This window comes from Balaenoptera musculus, chromosome X, assembly GCF_009873245.2.
Source record: "Balaenoptera musculus isolate JJ_BM4_2016_0621 chromosome X, mBalMus1.pri.v3, whole genome shotgun sequence".
Taxonomy (NCBI): Eukaryota; Metazoa; Chordata; class Mammalia; order Artiodactyla; family Balaenopteridae; genus Balaenoptera; species Balaenoptera musculus.
The window spans coordinates 56,435,521-56,456,637 of NC_045806.1; the positions used below are offsets into that span (position 1 = coordinate 56,435,521).

At 49.7% G+C, this 21,117-nt stretch overlaps 2 protein-coding genes across 5 annotated transcripts in view; one reads left to right on the forward strand and one right to left on the reverse strand.

Moving 5' to 3' along the window:
- EDA (ectodysplasin A) overlaps window positions 1–1,761 on the forward strand; it is a 370,977-nt gene extending 369,216 nt beyond the window's left edge. For all 4 annotated transcript variants that reach the window (XM_036839116.1, XM_036839117.1, XM_036839118.1 and 1 more), the window contains exon 8: window positions 1,148–1,761. In XM_036839116.1, coding sequence (XP_036695011.1) covers window positions 1,148–1,399 — 252 coding nt within the window. In that variant the 3' untranslated portion in view covers window positions 1,400–1,761. The remainder of the gene's footprint in view (window positions 1–1,147) is intronic.
- A 4,823-nt stretch (window positions 1,762–6,584) lies between these two features.
- AWAT2 (acyl-CoA wax alcohol acyltransferase 2) lies at window positions 6,585–15,016 on the reverse strand. Its single transcript, XM_036839282.1, has 7 exons — window positions 14,928–15,016; window positions 9,027–9,133; window positions 8,590–8,660; window positions 8,145–8,349; window positions 7,741–7,915; window positions 6,958–7,157; window positions 6,585–6,739 (listed from the first exon to the last, which is right to left on the reverse strand). Exons 1-7 carry the CDS (start codon window positions 15,014–15,016, stop codon window positions 6,585–6,587), a joined length of 1,002 nt encoding a protein of 333 aa, XP_036695177.1.
- Window positions 15,017–21,117: the final 6,101 nt, after the last annotated feature.

Below are 21,117 nucleotides of genomic sequence, written 5' to 3' on the forward strand. Positions count from 1 at the left end.
GCTAGAGGTGGACGAGCCTTGAGGCTGGGGCTTCTGAGGGGCGGGCAGCAAGCAGGTGGATGGACAGAAAGACGCTGAAGCCGGCAGAAGGGTCTCCCAGGAGAGTGGCCAGAGAAGGTGGGTTCACGAGCATTTGCTGAGCTTACTGAGCATCTTGGCACAGCTTGGGGTCCTGACCCAAGAAACTGTACGGCACCTGAATACACTGCAGCCTCCTGAACAGCCTGTGGTGGGAGCAGCCTTCCATAAAGTGATCTAGGGCAACAGATGAGTGTCCCACTCCCCAGGGGTATGATCCCAATGTCCTAAGTGCCATTTGGTGGGGGTGGGGATCAAAGCTTGGGGTGCGGTGTGAAGGATAAGGGTAGTGAAGAAGAGAAAAATTAATCTTCTGGGCCTGGGATAGAACTGGGAGTGGCCTCAGGCCTTGTAGCCCACGCAAACTGGGAAAATGCCCTGGACTTCATGCCACTGAACACAGCTTAGCACTTCCTTCTGGCCGCGAAGTTAGTTTCGCCCTTCCACATTCTTTATCTCATTTGTGACGGATAGCTCTCTGTCCCTCTGTATCTGTTTCCTCAGTCATCAGACGAGAGCGCCAAGGGGCACTGGGAGAATCAGTGAGAGAAATTCAGCTGCAGGGGAGCGGGGTGCAAGCAGAGAGAACTGAAGAACTAGCGCGTTGTTCCTGTGCCCTCTCTGGGGAATCAGTAACTGCTAAGTTTATCTACAAATGGTCCCTGGGGCTGGACATTGGAAATTGATTCGCCTTCGTTTGTGTCTGTAGCACTGATCCAGCACCTAATGTGTGCCGAGAACTGCGCTTCACGCCAGGGCCAAGGAGGGCAGGGGGTGGGGAGGGGGCGCTGGGGGAGGTAAAGGGGTGAATGAGGCTTGGTTCTGGCTCTCGCAGAGTCTCCAACCCGTGTGCTGTTGAAAGAGGTTTGCTTAACCCCCTGAGCCCAATGGAGGGGAGGCAGGACAGCGAATAAGCCTGTCGCCCCACCCATCCTGTTGGCCGACTAGCGTGCCTTCAAGGGGTGCAGTGGCAGCTCGTGTGAGCAAGTCGCATCTGCTGGTCACCGGGGGGAGGGCCCACCCTCTCCTTCCACTCGCCCCCAATCCCTTCTCGTTGACTCGCCCCCAGGTATACTACATCAACTTCACTGACTTTGCCAGCTACGAGGTGGTGGTGGATGAGAAGCCCTTCCTGCAGTGCACCCGCAGCATCGAGACAGGCAAAACCAACTACAACACTTGTTACACGGCGGGCGTCTGCCTTCTCAAAGCGCGGCAGAAGATCGCCGTGAAGATGGTGCACGCCGACATCTCCATCAACATGAGCAAGCACACCACCTTCTTCGGGGCCATCAGGCTGGGCGAGGCCCCTGCATCCTAGATTCCGCCCCCTCCCCAATCCCGTTTTGACCCTGCCCACGCTCCTACCCCAGGGTAGGGAGCCGGGACTTCCAAAACCTCTAAGTGCTGCTGTGGAGTGAGGTGTGTGGGTGTCGCAGCCGCAGAGAAAAATGCCCCAGTGCTATTTATTCCCCGGTGACTCCAGGATGACAAGGCCTGCTTGACTTTCCAGAATGACCTTGAGTGAACAGGACATGAAGCAGAACCTTCCTCCTTGGCTCCGTGTTGACTGCTTCTGGCATGACTCTTCAACCTCGAGGTCCCGGGTGTCATTTTGTTGCACTAAAGTGAGGGGCTCAGGCAGCAGGCGAGAATTAGCAAAGGTGTAGCCCAGACTGTGGGGCGAGCCTCTGACCTTGAAGGGTGGGGGCGGGGCGGGAGGGGAGCATTGCAACCTAAGGAGAGGGGCAGGGAGGGAAAGGCAGGTGCTTGTGGCAGAGACCAGGGGAGAAACCTGCCAGATGGTCTTCCCACTCTCGCTGAGCCGCGTGCCAGCAGCTGGCAGGGCTTTGAGGACAGGAGGTTTGCTTTTCCCTGGAGCAATTGCAGGGCATGGCCAGAAACCTGCCTGCATAAGAACCAGAGGCCGTGCTTGGGGCCACATGTCTTTCACTTTGTTTACAGCTGCGCTCCAAGCTCAGAAGACTCCTTGGGTCCCCCCCCCCAATTGCCCCCTTCCCAATCTGGCGAGAACCCCCGTTTTCTTCCTCCCCAGAGCCTACCTCTGTCTGAGACAGGTGCCTATCCTGGGACCTGTGCTTATGTGAGTCTGGGATACTCTTTAGATTACCTGGGCACAAAGGAAATTTTCCATTTATTAAGCAACACAAATATTCATCTAGTCGAGTCGTGTCTGGGGGCAAAGGGTCGGGCTGGATGACCTCCAGAAGTTCCTTCAAATTCTAATATTTAGGCAGCTGCCAGGCTAGCCTACTAACATTCCCAAACCCTACGCTGACCCTGGGCCTCGGCAAGACAGAGCTTTTCTACCTGACCTAGAAAGGGTAAGAGCTGAGGACAGGACAAGGTTTTCTTCAAGTGTGTTGCAACCCACGTGGTCATTAGCCCAGGCCTTGTCTGAAAGGACAGCAGCTGATGCCCTACTAACCACATCCCCCTTTCTTCTCTCTGGCTCCGGAAAACCAGAGCACAGCAGAGTCACCATAGATTCCAGGGCTGCTCCCCTGAATCCAGGCTCAGGAGGAGGCAGCGTCTAGGCGCGGGGCAGGGCTCTGCTCTCTGGTCAGGCCCAAAGACACCTTCCCCGGCAACCCCAGGCTTCCCATCAAATCATATGACAAGATCATTCAAGGGCCTTATTTCTAAATGCCTGCGCCCAGTCTAGGTGCTGGGTCTAACCCAAAGCTGGGAGGGCCAGTCTTGTAGAATCTGCTCCTCTTACTCCTGAAACAAGTTTCCTTTTGAGGAGAGAGGGAATAAGCTCCTTCAAGCAGCTGAAATCCACCAAGAAAAACAGGTACTCGTTTCTCTGCTGTGCCTTCCCTTTCTAAGCAAATACACTGCTTGACCCTTCAAGGGTCAGGGCAAGAGGGGGTGAGCTACACCACCATCGTGTGGTTGCTAGTGACAGCCTTGCCACACCAGGTGAGGCAAACCTGAGGCATGTGTTTGGCCCCAGCTCCTATAAAGTGCCTTAGACAGTCCTCAGTTATAGCAGGATCTGATGAGAACCTCTCCTTAAAATTTGTAAAGTGCTTTCTCTCTTATCTCCTTTGATAATATTACCAATCCCATTGTTTAGACGAGGCTCAGAGAGGTTAAGTGCTTTGACCAGCTTAAGTCACAAACCTGGGGCTTTCAACCAGATCTGATTACAAAGCTATTCTGTTCTGCCCCAGCATTGTGTTGAATTTAGAATCTAGAGAGAACCAATAAAAATGGTAATATGGAGCTCAAATCCTTGAGGGACCTAGGGAGAAACCCAAAGAGGCTAGTTTTCATTCCTTGATGGTAACGCCTCTTTTCTTGGCTGCCAGGGGCTCTGGGGCAAAAGAGTAGGCAGTTTCTTTGGAAAACACCCATCAGCCTTAGAGCTCTTGTGTTCAGAAGAATCATCTTGGTACCATGTCCAAGCAGCAGGCCTCCAGTACCCACAGAATGGATGCCCCTCATGTTCTTTCATCCACCCAATAGACCAACCAACCATTGTGTATGGAGCCCCAACTGTGGACAAGGACCTCCTCTGGTTACCCTTCAGACAGGTTATAGGAACTAGCCACTTCCTGCCGCTACTAAGTGACTCCTTATCTCTTTCTGCCATACCACAAAGACCTCTGTATGACCAGGATCTCTCAGGGATGCAGGGAAGACCCGAGAGACGTCTGGTTCTAAAGCCAAAAGAGTGTGAGATGAAGGAAGGAAAAGGCTTCTTAATTGTTCCCCTAAAGGACATTCTGACATCCACCCTATTCTCCAGATATGGAGGGGATTAGAGGGGAAATAGGATTCGCACAGGACTCCTTTATTCATTGCGACCCCTCAAAAGGAACCCTGGAGGGAGAGGGGTGATGAGGGAAGCAAGAAGTAGCCCTGTTGCTGCAAAGTTATTGAAGCAGTTTACTCTTAAGAGAATGTGGAACTAGATTCACACCTTGGAATTACGCCGATGTGGCTTTTCCAGAAGGCCAAAGCTAGCATAGAGAATGGGATGAGGACATTTGTGAGCAAGTGGATGACAGAGGTTTGAAGGAGAATTGCATGGCGGGGGCTTTGCCAGCTGCTTCGGCTTCAACAGCCAAAGCTGACACAAAAGGCAGCTATTGAGGGCTGCTCAGCTACTGGTTCCTCGGAAAATGTTGTCTTTGCCTTATTTCCCCCTTCATCCACCCTGAGCCAAATTTCTTTTGATGAGCAGTAAAGGGATAGGAACCCTGGAGGTGAACAAAGACTTTGAGCCACGTGTGAGTATGTGTGTTTTATGTAACTTGTGGTGGATGCAAATAGATTCAGAGAAACTGAGAGATTGAGAGGCCCTTAGAGGGAATCTAGCCCAACCTACGTTCTACCCCATGTTACTCATGTGGAAACTGAGGCCCAGAGACGGAAGGCGACCTGCCCGAGGTGAAGGAGCCCCAACCTCCAGACTCAGCAGGGTGAGGGGGGAACAGTCCATGTCCCACACAGCTCCCTTATTTCTACCACCCCCAGACTCGAGGCTGGAAGTTCTTGGCCCCCATCAGGAGCCTGGCCAGGCAGGGAAAGCATAGCCACAGCCTTGGTCAGAGTGCTTCCTTCCCCAGGGCACTCTCCCAGCTTCTGCCTCTGGTTGGAAGGCTCCAGATGGGCCCAACACCACGGAGTCCTGAGGCCACCCTGGTGCTGCCTCAGGCCCTGTCCCTGCCTGTAGGCTTCCCTAGGCCATGTGAGCACAAAGAAGGAACTGGATTTTTTTTTTTTTTTGGTAATCCTTTTCAGGGCTCTCTCCAAGTGGAGTTGGGGTATGTCATTTCTTTAGTCAAAAAGCTTCCAGCTGGGGTGGGGGGTGGGCTTTGTGGTGAGGATGGCCTGAAGCAGGCCCAGTGCTGCTTTGGGGGTCAGCATTCAGTGTGAGATACTGTGTATATAAACTATACATAATGTATATAAACTGGGATGTAAGTTTGTGTAAATTAATGGTTTATTCTTTGCAAATAAAGCTTTTTCCCCTTGTTCTTAAGATCGGCTTAAGCACTTCCTACCTGCTAGATGCTTCTTTTTTTTTGCTGTTGTTGTTCTAGTGGTGGTGCTGGCGGTTGGCCGTGCCCTGTGGCTTGGGGGAATCTTAGTTCCCCGACCAGGATTGAACCTGTGCCCTCAGCAGGGAAAGCCCAGAATCCTAACCACTGGACCGCGAGGGAATTCCCACTAGGTGTTTCTTTGACACCACACATGAGCTTGGGGAAGGACCGAGGCACCCATTTCAGAAGGGGCAGCAGGAGGAAGGTGGTCTGAATTTCCTGTCAGAACATCCCACATCCTCTCTGCGCCCCAGCTCACACGCACCCATCCCCATCACCTAGGTCTTTTCCTGTAACAGCATGTCTGATAGGCTAGAGGTCCTGCAAAAAGGAACATTGTCCTGAGGCAAAGACACAGCAGGGAGTCACCCTCAGCTTGAGACCGTAGCATCTATAACATTCTTCAGGCCTCAGCCCAAAACAGCTTTGGTAGATCCAGCCTCCAGCTCCCCATGATGTATCGTCCCATTTTGCAGATGAGGGGACCAACATTAAAGAGTTTAAGTAGCTCCCCCAAGGTCACCCAACTAGAAAGGTTACTTAAACTTTCAAACAACTGTTGACAAGATCCTACACTGTAAACTTTCTTTTTTAAAAAATAGATTAGGGATTTCCTTGGCAGTCCAGTGGTTAATTCTCCACGCTTCCAACTCAGGGGGCGCGGGTTCAATCCCTGGTTGGGGAACTAAGATCCCATGTGCTGCACGGCCAAAAAATAAAATAAAAAGACAAACTTTAAAAAATAAAAATAGATTAGAATGATTTTTTAATTGGATGAACTTTCTTTTAAACATTGAGATGCCATGAAATTTAGGGCATTGCTTGCTCAGGGACAGGAAGTGGGCAAAATGGTTGGAGGAGAATAAGTTTGTGTAGCTCTCCAGTTTACAAAGTTCAATCACATTCGATATCATCATCCCACCAGCCTTTGAGGTAAGCAGGGGAGGGACTATTTGTCCCATTTTACAGATGAGGAAACAGGCTCAGAGAAGACTGATCCAAGTCACAGGGCATGAAGGTGGAGGGGCCTAAACTCAAAGCCTACTGGATCTCAAGGCCGCCAGTCCTGGAGGAGCCTTGATGCCAGAAGATGGGGCTGCTTAAGAGCTGGAGAAGACGAGACAAGTGCAGGGATACTAGGCCCTCAGAACAGGCTGGGTGGGGCACAGGCAGTATTAGAAGGTGGGCTTTTTGTTCTGTGCCTTGTTTTCCTCAGTGCTGATGCTGAGTGGGCATGTGTGAGGGAGATTTCAGGACCCCTCTCCCCTAGGGCCTTCCCTGGCTTTGGGGCCATCTCCTTGTAACCTCGAGGAAAAGGCAGACAAGAGCTAGCAAGAGAGAAATGAAGGAGGAAGAGGGATCCAGAAAACAGCCAAACAGGCACCCAGACACACGCACCTGTCACAGGGAGACCTCGGGGGATGTCTGTCAAGTTAGCACCAGCTCCTGGGTCTCTGAGAAGCCAAACTTGGTCTTGTGCTGGCCAAACAGTTTGTGCAGGGCATCGATATAGACCACGTGGTATTTTGCCACCGTCTCCTTGCTCGGGTCCTCAATCTTGGGCAGTGGTAGAGGCTTCCCGACTGCCAGGGGAGATGGAGAAGGGAAAGGGAAAGCATCAGAATGGCTCACTCCTCAGAATAGGCCTCAGCCCTCAAGCCCGGGTTCTCCCCACGCTTCCCCCACCCCTGCGCTCATCCTGGCCAGCCTCCCTGCCTCTGGACACAGCCAGAGCCAAGGTCCAGCCTTGGAACTGGATCCTGTGTCCCAGATGAGGCTGCCAGCAGAAGGGCCAACTCACCAATGGTGGTTACAGGCCAAGCATAGGGCAGAAGGCCCCAGGAGTTCTCAGTGAAGCCGTGCCCGTAGAAAGCACAAGGGTAGATGTGTACCATACTCTGGAACCACTTTTGGAAGCGACTAACGAAGCCCCCAGGAGTGAAGATCTGCTGATTGTAGAGTTCTGTCTCCCCAAAGGCGTAGGCAGGGATTAGAGCCACCCTGCAGAGGAAAAGCATGTTCTCTGATGGCCAGAAAGCTAGGGACCCTCCTGAAAGCCAGACACGCTGACCACCAGTGGTCCCTGGGTTTCGCTGTAAGCTCTTCAGCACCTAACCCAGCTGGGCCCAGGTCCAGGCTAAGTGGGAGGGCCTCGTGGTCTACCCCAAGCTTTCTCTGGGGGCAAAGTAGCAGCAAGCTAAGGGAAGTGAGTCCCAGACCCTCCTGTAAACCCACAAGGTCTGAAACACTGGAAGTTAAGACCCAAGGGCCATTTCTTTTCGGTTTCTTCCCTTTGGCCCGCACGGTAATTTTGGCCTTCTCTGAGATAGGGTTGCAGTCAGTCACCTTTCACAAAGGGACTGGCCCAGATGAGATGCTAGTCTGAGGCAGATCAGGTTCCGGGTTGGCCTGCTGGCCTTTCTTCAGAAGCAGAAATGCCTCTAGAACCTGACCCAGGCTCTACTCCACCACAGCAGCGGCTTTCCCCCTCCCTCTTTATATATCATGTCCTCAAAACCTCTTCCTCCTTCTCCACTGGGCTTTTGGAACCCCTCTCCCCAGTCTGGACCAGAAGTGTCCTTACCCATGCCGAAGGGCCGTGCGTACAAAGCCGGTGCGGTTCTTCAAGACCAAGGTGGTAGATCCTGGCAGGCTGTATCTGCACTCAGCCAGGCCACTGACCCCCACGATCAGCATGTTGCCTGTGCCTCTACGGGTAAGCAAGAAGTCCATGGAGGACTGGCTCACAGAGCAGGGCCCTGGTGGGCAGATAAAAGCAAAAGATCTTTGGTGATCTCCCTAACCTCCTAACTTTCCTCCCTACCTCTTCAAAGGAGGGGAGAGCCTCACATGAGGCAGCTGAACCTATGGTAGCTTTTCAGACCAGAGGGGATCACAGAATTGGCCTTGTTCTCACCCATTCACCCAACACCTCTTTCTCGGGGAGCCATTTATTTATTTGGCTTTACATCCTAGGAGCCAACTCACCTGTAGACATGACATATTCTCTGAGGAAAGGCACCCAGAAAAAGGCCCCCAGTGTGAGGATAGAAGGAATGATGCCAGGAAAGATCTTGGAGAAGCCTGACTTCTCTGTGGCAAAGTGGTCAAAGCATGAGTGGGACATGAACCCATGAGGATGGCAGGCGAGGATGTAGTTGAGGCTGGGGGAGAGATCGTGAGTCTTCAAAAGCTGCAGAGGAACGTGGAGTCAAGAGGGGTGTAGCCAGGGAAGAAGACGCCTCTTCTGGCCAGAGACCTAGAAAGGAAAGGGCTGTCGTGTCTGGCTGGCCGTGCAGGTAGGGTAACACACCGCTCCGGGGAGCGTCATCCACATGGGCCTCGATGTGAATGATGCCCCACCCTGACCCAGCCGCTGCCACTGGAGTCGGGGCTGGGCCTGGGGCCCAAGTGGAGATCTGCGGCTCCTCACCTTGAGTGGGAAGTAATCACAGTACTGTTTCCACAGGCACCAGTGCCTCACGCAGGTAAACCGGCAGCCACCTGAGAACAGAGCCGGTGTAACTGAGCTTGGGCCACCTCCATTGTCTTCTTCAGAGCCCTTTAAGGCCTGCCTCAGGGTGCCCTCACCCCCTGCTGTTTCCTGCCCTCTTAAGTAACACCCAGGCTGGGAATGAACATCTGGGCCAGTTTAGGACAGGCCTAGCTCTCTGCTGTACTAGCCGCCCCTCCCCTAGCCTACTCCAGCTCCTATCTGGGCCTCACTGGCACCTTGAAAAGACCCCCTTCCCTCACCTTCTCCAGCCCAGACAAGGTCAGGCTGAAGGGAGGCGCGGAATTGGCCACAGTATAAGAGGAGAAAGAAAGGGCGTGTGGTGGGTGGCAACGCAGCCCTCGCAGGGCCCTCACCTCGCTCAGGGGTCCTCCAGTCAAAAGCCAGCCAGGTGAGCATGAGCACAGAGACAGGCCAGTATGGCGTGAACACTACCAGGTAGAGGTTGACAAGGATCACAGCGCTTGGAGGAAGCCCAGGCCAGAGTCAATGAACTGTGAACAGTCCCTCACACTTGCCCGCCCTCTGGGGCTCTGTCCACCCCAAGGTCACACACACCGTCAGCCGGGCTCACGCGACACTCTTACCTCCTCACCCAGCACATGGCCTGTGTGCCTGTGGCACCAGCATCCCCACTCTGGCCTTGGGAACCTGTTTTAGGTCTAGAAGGCAAGGTGTTTTCCTCCCCCACTTTGCTCCACGCAGTTAGCCCTCTCTCCCCAGGACCTGCTCCAGCGCCACTCTGGGCTGCATTCAATGACAGGGAGCCAGCCGTGGGTCACGCTGATTTGGCCACCAGAGGTTGGGAGTCCTGGAAAGACAGAGCCAGGAATAGTCTTCCTCCAACTCACATTCCCCTCTCCACATCTCTGCGAGGCGTCAGTGGAGGGAATACCAGAGAAAGAGGATACCCAACTTCAGCCAGGTTTGGAGCACAAGAGTTGGTAAACAAGAAACAAAGGAGAACCCACGCTGGGCTAGAATAAGGTATGGACCATGTTAAGCTGCAAAAAGACAGGAACAATGTAGGTTAGAGTAGTTAGGACAGACTTCATGGAGATGAGTCACAGGGAGCCATGCTCAGGATTCTTACTGGACTCAGTTTTTAAAACAGCTGTGAATGACTGTGTGAGAGAAAATGGGTCAAAAGAAAGTTTAGAAAAGACAGAAAATACTCCTAATTGAATGTGGCAGAATAAACACACGTTTTTATCGTGACTCCTTGCTGGAGCCTCATGAAAATTACCACAAGGATGTTTTAAAAGACAGAGATTCTGCAAGGAAAAAGAGAATCAGAGAGACGCCAACAGTGGGTGAGAGCTATCAGCAAAATGTTTGCGTGCTGGACAGTGGACGGAAGAGGGATTAACTGAGAACCAGAAAGTTGAAATGTAGTTACCTGCAAGGGGTATGCCCACAAGAGCAAGCCTGTTTCCGCTGGAGAATCTAGGAAAGACTCAGATTTGGAACCACCAGGTGTCACAAAAAGCAGATGTGGGGCACAGGGCTTGATTGAAAGTCTATCAAAGAAGTAGTTAAAACCCCAGATCCCTTTCCCTCCGCTACACAGCTGGGCGATGGGAGGATAATTCTCTGAAAAACTGAACCAAAGAGACACTAGACTCAGATACTTACACTGCACATAGCTAAGATATTCTATATGCATCCAAATTTTTAACTCAAGTATGAATAGAGAATAAAGACAATCTCGGATATATAGTCCCAGACGGTTTGTCTCCCACGTTCCTTTCTCAGGAAACGACTGGAGGATGTGCTCACCAAAATGAGGGAGTAAAGCAAGACAGGATGGCATGGGATTCAGGTAAAGAAATCCAACAAAGGAAAGAAGTGAGCAGGGCCAGGACTAAGGTGAAGAGAGCAAGGTGCCTAGGGCACAAAATTCAAGGAGACATTCACTCTCAGGGTCAGACAATTACTGATCCAACCCTTGTACAACCCTGAAAATGAATACCTTCTTAAGTTGTGTACCCAAGGTGTCTCACGGGCCCTGGAGGTGACAGTGGTGCATGAGACTAGACTGTAACAGGAGGATACTGGGCTCCAGCAGCGAGGTCCTCAATGAAATTAAAAAAACAGTGGGGGTGCAGGAGACGAGACTTCTAGATTCCTGATGTGTTTGTGGAGAGTTAGGGGATGAATTAGTGATAACTGATAGATATCTAAGAGATAACTAAAGAAATTTAAAATGAAGCAATTATCCCAATCAAAAAATGTACAGAAGACCTAAATAGACGTTTCTCCAAAGAAGACATACAGATGGCCAAAAAGCATATGAAAAGATGCTCAAGTCCGCTTATTATTAGAGAAATGCAAATCAAAACTACAATGAGGTATCACCTCCCACCACTCAGAAGGGCCATCATCAAAGTATATACAAAAAATAAATGCTGGAGAGGGTGTTGAGAAAACGAACCCCCCAACACTGCTGGCGGGAAAGTAAATTCGTACAACCACTATGTACCAATTTACAGTACAGAGACTGTACAGTACAGTACATAGGACAGTATGGAGAACAGTACGGAGACTCCTTAAAAAACTAAAATAGAACTGCCATATGATCCAGCAATCCTACTCCTGGGCATATATGCAGAGAAAAACATGGTCTGAAAGGATACATGCACCCCAATGTTCATTGCAGCTCTATTTACAATAGCCAAGACATGGAAGCAACCTAAATGTCCATCGACAGAGGAATGGATAAAGAAGATGTAGTACATATGTACAATGGAATATTACTCAGCCATAAAAAGGAACGAAATTGGGACTTGACTTTTTCAAGAAATAAAGGGACGCATGGATCTAGTCCACGTTTCTTTTAGGTTTTGCTTGAACCCAGACAGAGTTGGGGACATCTTGGGAGGCAGTGTGGCCTCAGGTGGGGTGCCCTGTGGTGACACAAATCCTGGATCTGCCCCTTAGCATAAGTGTGACCACAGACAAGCGGTTGAGCTTCACCAGCCAAGTGGGGATTACAACACCAGCTTCCACCTTATCTTTCTCGCAGACTACGTGTGAGCGTCTTCTCTCAAGGCCATTAGGGTCCAAATGGATACGATTCCACTGCAGACTCGTAGGGTGAAGAGCTGGGAAGGCTCTGAGGGACAAACCCTGGAACGGTCACCTCCTGGGAGCCCAGGGCCCAGCGCTCTTCTGCCTGCTCCAGGCTACCTCTCCATACAGCCCAAAGTCAAGCTCTAATGAAGAGGCCCCTGGGACACTTCTCCGTCCTCACCCGCTTTTCAGCCACTCTCCTCCTTCTCTGCTCCATCTGCCCCTCCTCCAACTCACACATACACCTGATCCCTCAGTCTCGCCTCCCCTCTTTCTCTCTCCCACATCTTCTGATCATCAAGTCCTTCTAATTCTACTCCAATTTCTTGAATCTCTGCTCTTCTCCCCTTCACAATTACTTCTGAGCTGGCTGAAATCACCACAATCTCTGACCTGAACTAGAGCAAGAGCTTCGTCCTATAATCAGTTTGCTACCCAGAACTAACTGTAGTGATCTCTCAAAAACACCAATCTGATGCCATTGCCCTTTGCCCAACCCAGTCATGGCTCCACATGGAAAAAGTCCAAACACTTTTCCATGGTTGACAATGCCCTACACAATCTGTCCCCTGCCTTTTTTGCCAGTCTCCTCTGTCTTCTTTCTCCCGTTCATTCATTCATTCATTCATTCATTCATTCATTCACTATGTATTGAGTGTCAGTTCTGTGCCTCTTACCCCCTCATCCCACTTAACCACTGGTTACTTCTTGAATGCTTTATGCTCTCCCCTCATCCCAGCCTTCTCAGCTGTTGCCCAGTCTCTACCTTGAACATTCTTCCTTCTTCATTTATTTCTTATTTGTCCTCTAAGAGTCAACTCAAATTTAATAGAAAAATGGACAAAAGTCATGAATGGGCCCTTAACAGAAAAAGAAATACTAATTGCTGATAAATACATGAAAAGATCTCAACCTCATAATTAACGAAGTTCAGAATAAGGTTCATTGTTGTTTACACCTGCCATTCTGGTGGTGGCAGAAAGGAGTGTGCATGAGACCTCTGTTCTCTTTCCTGCCAACTTGGTGGTCATCTCTGAAGCCACATTTTGCAGCATCACAGTTTGGCGGGGCCTCCATCAGCCTGAACGTTTGTGTCCACGGAAAGCAGAGATTCCTACCATCCTGTGTTGGTTGTTTAACGTGAACAAGAAATAAGCATTTGTTGAGTTAAGCCGCTGAGTTCTCCACATTACTTGGTTACCACAGCGTACAATTGCCAGGCCAATTAATACACTCTCACACGCTCTTCTTACAAATGAAGAAAACAAGACTCAGAGAAAATCAATAACCTGCTAAAGGAACACAGATAGTAAGGAGTAGAGCTGGGATTTGAACACTGGCAGTCTGGCTCAAAGACTGTGTTTTTAACATCCATATTTTCCTGCCCCTCGGCTATATGTGTATGTTCATGCACACGCATGCATGTGGTGAAATATATATATTTTTATATCCATAATCTCTGGCTACATACACACAAACTGTTAACAGTGGTTACCTCTGAGGAGCAACATTCTGGACAAGACTGAGGAAGGGGAACTACCAGTGTAAAAGCTCCATCCCCCGAGGTGGGCCTGGCCTGGGGTGGCCGTTCATAATGGTCATACTTCTCCCTCAACTCAGTGTCAGCTCCTAGGCCTTAGGGACTCTGCTCTCTCATGGTAACATGGTGGCAGTGAGGGGAGGCGGTGGTAATGAGGCAAGTCTGTGGAGACAGGACAAGAACTCAAGAAAGGGGACTCAGCTCTCACTGAGGAGAGGGCCCCAAGGCCTGGGCTGCATGGAGAGAAAGAGCAGAGGACCAGCTGGGGCCCTGGTCCTCAGCAAGATGCCATTCGGAGCTGATCTTTTTCCCCTTTCAGTTGAGAATGTTTATATACGCAGAAGGCCTGGCTTCCTCCTTCCTCTCTGGCCTAACATGCACTCTAGGGCCACGTCCACACCCAGCCTCCCAAACAGCAGTAAGTAAGGAGATGCAGGAGCTAGGGACAGGAGCTCATAGGTCAGAATCAAGCCCTTGTGGATTCAGCTCCCAGGCCAGCTCCTCCACTTGTTAGCTGTGAGATCTTGGATGGCCCACTTATACTGCATGTACCTCAACTTCCTCATCTGTACGATGGAGATGATTAGGCATGTCAGGTGCTTAGAACAGTGGCATGAAAAAAAAGTGCAATAGGTGTTAGCTAATACTATATGAGTGCAAGTTATCATTATGTATGTGTGTAGTTATCAGTGTGTATTATTATGCATAATAATAGCTTCTACCTCATAAGGTTGGCAGGAGGCTAAAATGAAACCATAGGTATGAAAATGCCTGGCACAAGGTAAGTAGCTGGTACATATGGATTCCTTTCTCCTGGTCTCTTTCAGCTCTGATTGCCCATAATTCCTAGGTTAACACTGCTCTTTTTAGCATTCGGACATCCTGATACCCACCCTAGGCAGGTATCTGGGCCCCCAATCCCTGTTCTCCAGCCCACTCTCCCTATTGACTGGCAAGTCCCAGGCTCCCAGGGCCCACCTGAATTCTTCCTTCCCAGATATCTTCCAAATTCATTTAGTTCATGACCCTGTCTCCAGACAAGTACTCACCTAAACTACTTAAAAAATGAGAATTTTGTTCCAGGCCCCCCCCCCATAGGGATGGTTTGCTTCAGCAACTACAGTACCATAGCCAGCATCTAAGGAACTTCCACAAAGCATTTGTGGTGTGGATAGAGGGGAAAATGTATGGGTAAATGGATGAATTCTTTTGGACAAGAGGTTTTCAGAGCTCCCTCTGCCACCAGGACAACTGTCTCACACTGATGGTCTGCTCAGGTCCCCAGGGTTGCAGCTAAACCCATTTCCTTGGCAGGCCTCAGTGGAACTGCTCCTCATCTTCCCCAGACATGCCCTCCAGGCCCCACTGACGACCCAGGAGGGCTCACTACACACATTGGCCACAGGGCTGGCTCATGCACACGTGCACACACATTCCTGCACAGGCAGGCACCCATACCCACATGCACACTCACAGATTCCACGCAGACCATGCCCAAGCACGTCAGGCTAGAGGCCCGGGTGGCCAACTGTCTTGCTTTGCCTGAGATAACCCAGATTTCAGCATCGAGAGTCCCGCTAAACCCTATAAGCCCTCAGTCCCAGGCAAACCAGGAGTTTTGGTCACCCTGCCAAAGGCCAAAGACTCACCAATAACCAAGGCGCTGAGGGCCCACTGGAAAAGAGCAAAGACCTCCAGGGCAGTCTTGAGGTCCTTCTTGGAGGGCAAGGGCATTATGCCCAGGGTCCTGGTGGCTACCGGTAAGTGCAGTTGGGCTGGCCAGCCCCAACTGCTCAGGGGCTGGTGGGGTTTCCTCCCTTTGTGCTTTCTTTTTCATCCCCTGCCTAGTCTCCACCCCCTAACCTGCCTTCCCCCCACCCACACAGGACTACATGCTGCGTCTGCTTGTCCAGTTCCTTCCAGCCATCTACCTACCTGCAGTTAACCCACCTGGGAATGGCGGAATGGCCTAGGCTGTGATTGTGACACCCTCTTGCGCACTTGTGCAGAGAAGTGTAGATGGAGCTCTGGTGTGGGAAGTGAGTGGAGGTGAGGGTGGGGCTGCTGATAGGTCTCCAGAGCCAGTGTGGATGGGGTGAGAGGGGACAGGGAGGAGCCCAGGGCACACATGGCACCCCGAGCCTACATTTTGGTTTATGAGCCCCAGCTGTCTATGGTCTTTCGGTGACAACGTGATTGGAGAAGAGGAGGTCACAGGTGGGGCGCGGAGGAGCAGAAACCTGGAGCTGAGTGAGTGAGAGGAGCTGAGGAGGTGAAGTCAGAGAGCTTGGCAGGGCCACAGGGTGTAAGGCCTTGGCCTTCTCCTCTGACTGAAATGGGGAGTCAGTGTGGGGTTTTGAGCAGAAAAAGGAAAGGATTGCCTTCTGGTTTTAAAGGGCCAGGGAAGAAGAAGGAGCCTTTTGAGGAAGTTTGGCAATAATCCATGCAGACATGATGGTGGCTCAGGGCAGACTGGCGGGAGTCAGGATGGTGGAAAACGGTTGGATTCTGGGTGTCTCCTCTGACACAGAGGCCCCACGTAAGCATTGTCCTCTCTGAGGCTCAGAGGCCTTTACAGGGGAGCCTCGCTGGTAAGCAGCCACCATGCGCTCCGCCTTGGCCTGCAAACCTTCCTTGCTTTCGGTTTCGTCCCATCCAGTCCTTCAGGAAATGTGTGGAGAGTGTTGGGTGCTATTCACTTGCTTGGGTGGAATGGTGGTGAAGGGGCTGCTGGGAAGGGAGGCTGAAAAGGGCAACAGAGACAATCTCCGAGTCAGGACATGGGAATGAGGAGTCTGGGCTTAATCCTGGGGGCCCGGACGAGGTGCCATCAGCTTCTGACCAGGGATGGCGACTTGTGCCAAATGCCACAGAAGGACGACTGTCAGACCCAGGGTGACTGTCAGGGCCCAAGGACCTAGTTGACCCCGTGATTGACACACAGGCTTATCCCCCTCCTCCTGTCTAATACCTACTTGCAGGCCCAGTTCTGCAGCCACATAATGTAAGTGGATGGGCTCAAGGGGACTTTCCCCAGCACTGCAAGGCCTGCTGGCCCAGATCTCTTGCCCTGCTAGACTGACTTCTTTGTTTGGGGTAAGGGCAGCCCACGCCTTATCCAGACTCCTGTTGAGTAAACTTTCTGAGACTATCCCCCATCGGGGAACAAAGCTCTATAAACATTGAACACAGGTGAGAAACAAGGGACAGAAACAGCTCTGGCAGGTAAGAAATAGTCCCCCTTAGGAGTTTAGGATTAACAGATACACACGACTATGTATAAAACAGATAATCAACAAGGACCTACTGGACAGCACAGGGAACTCTACTCAATATCTTGTAACAACCTACAATGGAAAAGAATCTGAAAAAGAATGTGTATATATATACATATGTATATATATGTAATATATGTATATATATATAATATATATATATATATATACACACACATATATATGTATCTATATATATACACATATATATGTATCTATATATACCCATATATAACCAAATCACTTTGCTGTACACCTGAAACTAACACAACATTGTAAATCAGCTATACTTCAATAAAAATTTTTTAAATTAAAATTAAAACAAAAAGAAAAGAAACAGTCCTGCCTGGCCCTCTGGTGTGCAGGGGGTTGGGGAGAGGAGCCACTGGTAATGGCCCAGGTTCTGACTCGGTCTCTGGGTGGATAGCAGGGAAGGAAATGCAAGAGGACGAGACTTCTTGCAAGGCTGACAGAGCAAATTAGAAGCTTAGCTCGGGCCACCATTTGTGAGAGGTGCCTGTGAAGCAAGCAGGCCCTGTGATGTCACATGAAGCTAGCTGCCAGTTTCTAAAGTGTGTTCTGCTGACCCCGAGCTTCCAGAAACCTGCTGCAGGGGCAACTGCAGCGGGGGCTGAGCAAAGGGGTATGGAGTTGCCAGCTCCCACTTGAAAGAGAGCACCAGCTCTCTTTTACTCTGCTTCCAATTGGAATTCCAGGAAAGATTCTACTGGACAAAAGGATGGGAGTTGGGGCGGGGAAGGAGAAGGCTCCGAGAGGCCCTGGGGAGCCTAGCAGGGAAAAGATCTGCACTTCCCTGCCAAGGAGAAGCTGCCTCCATCTGGCCCAGGTGGGCTGTGGGCCAAATACACGGGGCCCAGGCACACGTCTGGGGGCAGAGCCAAGGCAGCAAGTGGAGACTGAAGCCAGCCCAAAAAGAGAGGACCCTCTGCCCACCACAGAGGAAGAATGCCTGGCCACTGAGTGGTCTCTGTCTCCACAGAGCTGGCCCTGAGGGGGATTCTCATTCATACTCAGCCCAGCCCTGAGGACTTGGGTTTTGTTATTCTTGCTTCTTCATGCATCTGTCCATCCACTGACCTTGATTTCTCCACCTCCTGCCCTGGTCTGGGAGCTCTCAAGGGCAGAAACTGGGTGGCACTGGGTCTTACTTTTCTCACGTGCTCAGCCCCTAACACAGGCTACATGGCAGGCACTCACTGGTGTTCATTATAAAAATGCCTGAGCGGGTGGAGGCCTGACCCATTTGCCTGGCACTGGGCAAATCTCTGGGGTTTGTCTTCCTCAGATGTAAATAGGAGATGAATACTCCCTCTCGGACTTGTGAGAATCCAGACAAGGAACAGGTGGTCAGTCACTTTGTGAGCTGTGAAATGGTGTTCACATGTAGGTTGCTGCTGTCACTGTCATTAAGAGGAGGGGATGGGCACTGAAGAAAGAAAGCCCAGAGTTCAACTGGGCCTGCCCTGGGATGGGTTTCCCTCCAAGCAGTGTTACCTTGGAAAATGGGTGTCAAAAACATAAGAGCAGAATCAATGACAGCAGGAATATTTGGAATATTATAGAAACTCTGACTTCCCATCTGCACAGAGAAAGTCATGTGCCCAGCTGATGCATCTGCATGGATCCCACCATCCTAACACCAAAGAGAAAAATGGTGAAGGCTCTTTGGCAGCTTCTAATTCTTAGTCTTATCCTCCTCCATCATCTCCCCACCCCAACCTTTAAAAATCCCTAGAGATTCTGAGGCTCAGAGACTGTCAGAGATGGAAGGACTCTCCAAAGTTTCCAATTCCAAGTTACTCACAGAGAGCTCATCATGGCTGTCATCGAGTGCCCTGCCAGTGAAATCCTTCTTCCTGCTCTCAGACCGAGGTCCAGCTCTCCACTGGTCCTACTGTACTCCCCTGGAAGTGGACAAAAAAACAAAGCTAGTTCTTCCCTAAGATAGCAGTTTTTACCCCACCCCCATAGGGTTCCCAAATAGAATACAGGATGCGTGTTAAATCTGAATTTCACATAAACAACGAATAATGTTTTAGTATAAGTATGACCCAAATAATGCATGGGACATACTTATACTAAAACATTGTTCATTGTTCATCTGAAATTCAAATTTAATGGAGTCTTGTGTCTTTATTTGCTAAACTTGGCAACCCTCAGTCCCAGGGTCACCTGGCCAGCAGTTGACTTTTTCTGTCACATCCAGAGAGCAGAACCCACTCAGTGACTTAGGAAGGCCCATGGGTCACCTCCAATTACTCAGCTGACCCAGAGATCATGGTAGTTCCCATCTTCTGCACTTAACAGTTTAGTTAAATTCTTTCAGAGGTGTCCTCACTATGCTAGGGGTTTTTTCCTGCACACTTCACATGCACACCCATCCCATCCAACTCTTCTGCTGTTGGGCAGGGCTTTCTGGTTCAAGTACCAGACTTCCCTTTCTCACAGCTGGCAAACTAAGAATGATCAGGAGATGGAGGCTGACCAAGAGACCAAAACAGACGTTAGGGATGGGGGCAGGAAAGGCCAAGACTGACTCAGCTGGAAGGTGCCAGAGGACTGGAGATGGCTGCTCTCCTCTGCCCTGGTGGGCAACAGAGACCTTGTCTATTTCCAAAGGGATCCCAGGATTTGAGGGGCTCACATGGCCATTTCTCCAAGAAGACTCACCCTTACATCTAACCTCATGCTACTGGTGACAGTAACGAGTCTCACACTCTCCTACGTGAACGCATGTGATCCCTTAGCAGAGGAGGAAGGAGAAGCTACACTGAGTATATAAACCATTGATTAGGAGTGAAAAAGGGAGAAACAGGGTTGGAACCCTAGTCAAGAGCAAGATTGTTCCAAAGCTCAGCTTTAATTTTGCATGCCATTTTGAAGTTCCTTGTTTTTTTGTTTTTTTAATTTTAGGTACAGTTCTTATTTTATTGCAAGGCACACAATCATATATACAAGGCATAATTATCACCTTCTAAGTATAAGATATAAAGAATATACATTAGAGTAAAGACTATATGGATATGCTTCTGTTTCAGAGAAGAAAACTGCCTTAGGGCAAGCAGGTTCACGCCCTATTGGGAAGAGATTTTCATATTTATTCTGAATCTTCAAACAGCTCTTGCTTAGAAAATAAATCTCATTGAGTGGGCATACAATCTTGTCACAGTTTTCTCCTTAAAAAGCTCTAATTTAAAGCCAGCTAATGTATTCCTTTTATTCCAGTTATTCTTCTTATGTCCCAGTACTAGACAAAACACCTGTAAGTTGCCTGATAACAGTTATACAGCTTTAAGAACTTTATTTCTCAGTACTGTATCATAGAATGAAACCACTTTCTTAAGACTTATGTGAATTTTCCTTGATTTTTTTCAAAACTATCTTTCCAAACTATGCTTCCTTTTTTAGTATTAAGCTTGGGCTTTTGACTTAACCTCTGCATAGGGGAGGCATCCAGATTCATAAGAGTAATACAAGACGCCAACGGTGGTTCTACTCTTCTTCTAGTCGGAATTACGGTTTTTCATCCTCATTGCCGCCTCCTGCACCGTTTTATTTCTCTGCATTTTTGTAACCCCTCACTAGGTCCTGTCTTCCAGTTCTTGCCAGGGAGGGGAGAAGGGGCTCATGGAGGAAGTTGAATTCAAGGTTAGATACATGCAGTTCTGGTCCCAAAGAGACACAGTGGGACAGTACACACCTTGCCATGTTTGGAGAACAGGAACATGATGAGATAGGACACAGACACACACTCTCACACACTGTGCATGCACACAGTATCCACACATGTGCACACACAAACACACACACAATGCACACACACACATACCCTCAACTCTCACACACTGTGCATGCACACAGTATCCACACATGCACACACACACATACACTCAACTCTCACAGACACACATACACACCTTTGACAAAGAAATATATTTGTGTAAGAGATATTTTTCCTAACATACAGGATTCACTTTAACATCCTTTAAAGTACTGTCCTAAAATGACCCTAAAATGACATAGACGTCCTCTCCTCTTCTGCTTTGGGGACTCTGGTGCTTCCAACAAGGGAGAAGCTTGGAACACCATGACCTCATGGGCACTGAGAGCTGTTTCTGTCTCTCCTGGGGCTGCAAACTTAGACACAAAGAGATGCAGGACGCTCAGGCTAACCTTTAGACTGCAATAATGGCAAGATGCTATGAGGGCGTGTGGAGTGTGAATTTAAAGAGATTGTCATGTATCTCACATCAGCAGGGTTTGTTCCTGGAACCCTCCATTTAAATATCCCTCCCGTAGGATGGCCAAAATTTTTAACCATGGGGTGAATGTCAAGAAGTACTTAAGCCATGCCTATGTACTTTTAGTTGTAAGAATACAAGGACACCTCAGAAAATCAATGAAATGTAAGAAATGCTCAAAAGAGCACTTCATTTTCACTGGGGAAAACCTTGCCCCACTGCCTTCACTCAGCTGTGCTAAGTGCCATGGAATCTGCAAAGTAGACAAACATCATCACAATAAAATTCTGAAACCATG

Bases quoted from the DNA above. Each gene is read 5' to 3' on its own strand.
- AWAT2 (XM_036839282.1), bottom strand. From the start codon at position 15,016: ATGCCCTTGCCCTCCAAGAAGGACCTCAAGACTGCCCTGGAGGTCTTT. The intron at 8,350-8,589 runs GTGAGGAGCCGC...GTTCCTCTGCAG, and splicing joins GTGATTACTTCCCACTCAAG to CTTTTGAAGACTCACGATCT. The intron at 6,740-6,957 runs GTGAGTTGGCCC...CTCCCCTGGCAG, and splicing joins TTGGCCTGTAACCACCATTG to TCGGGAAGCCTCTACCACTG.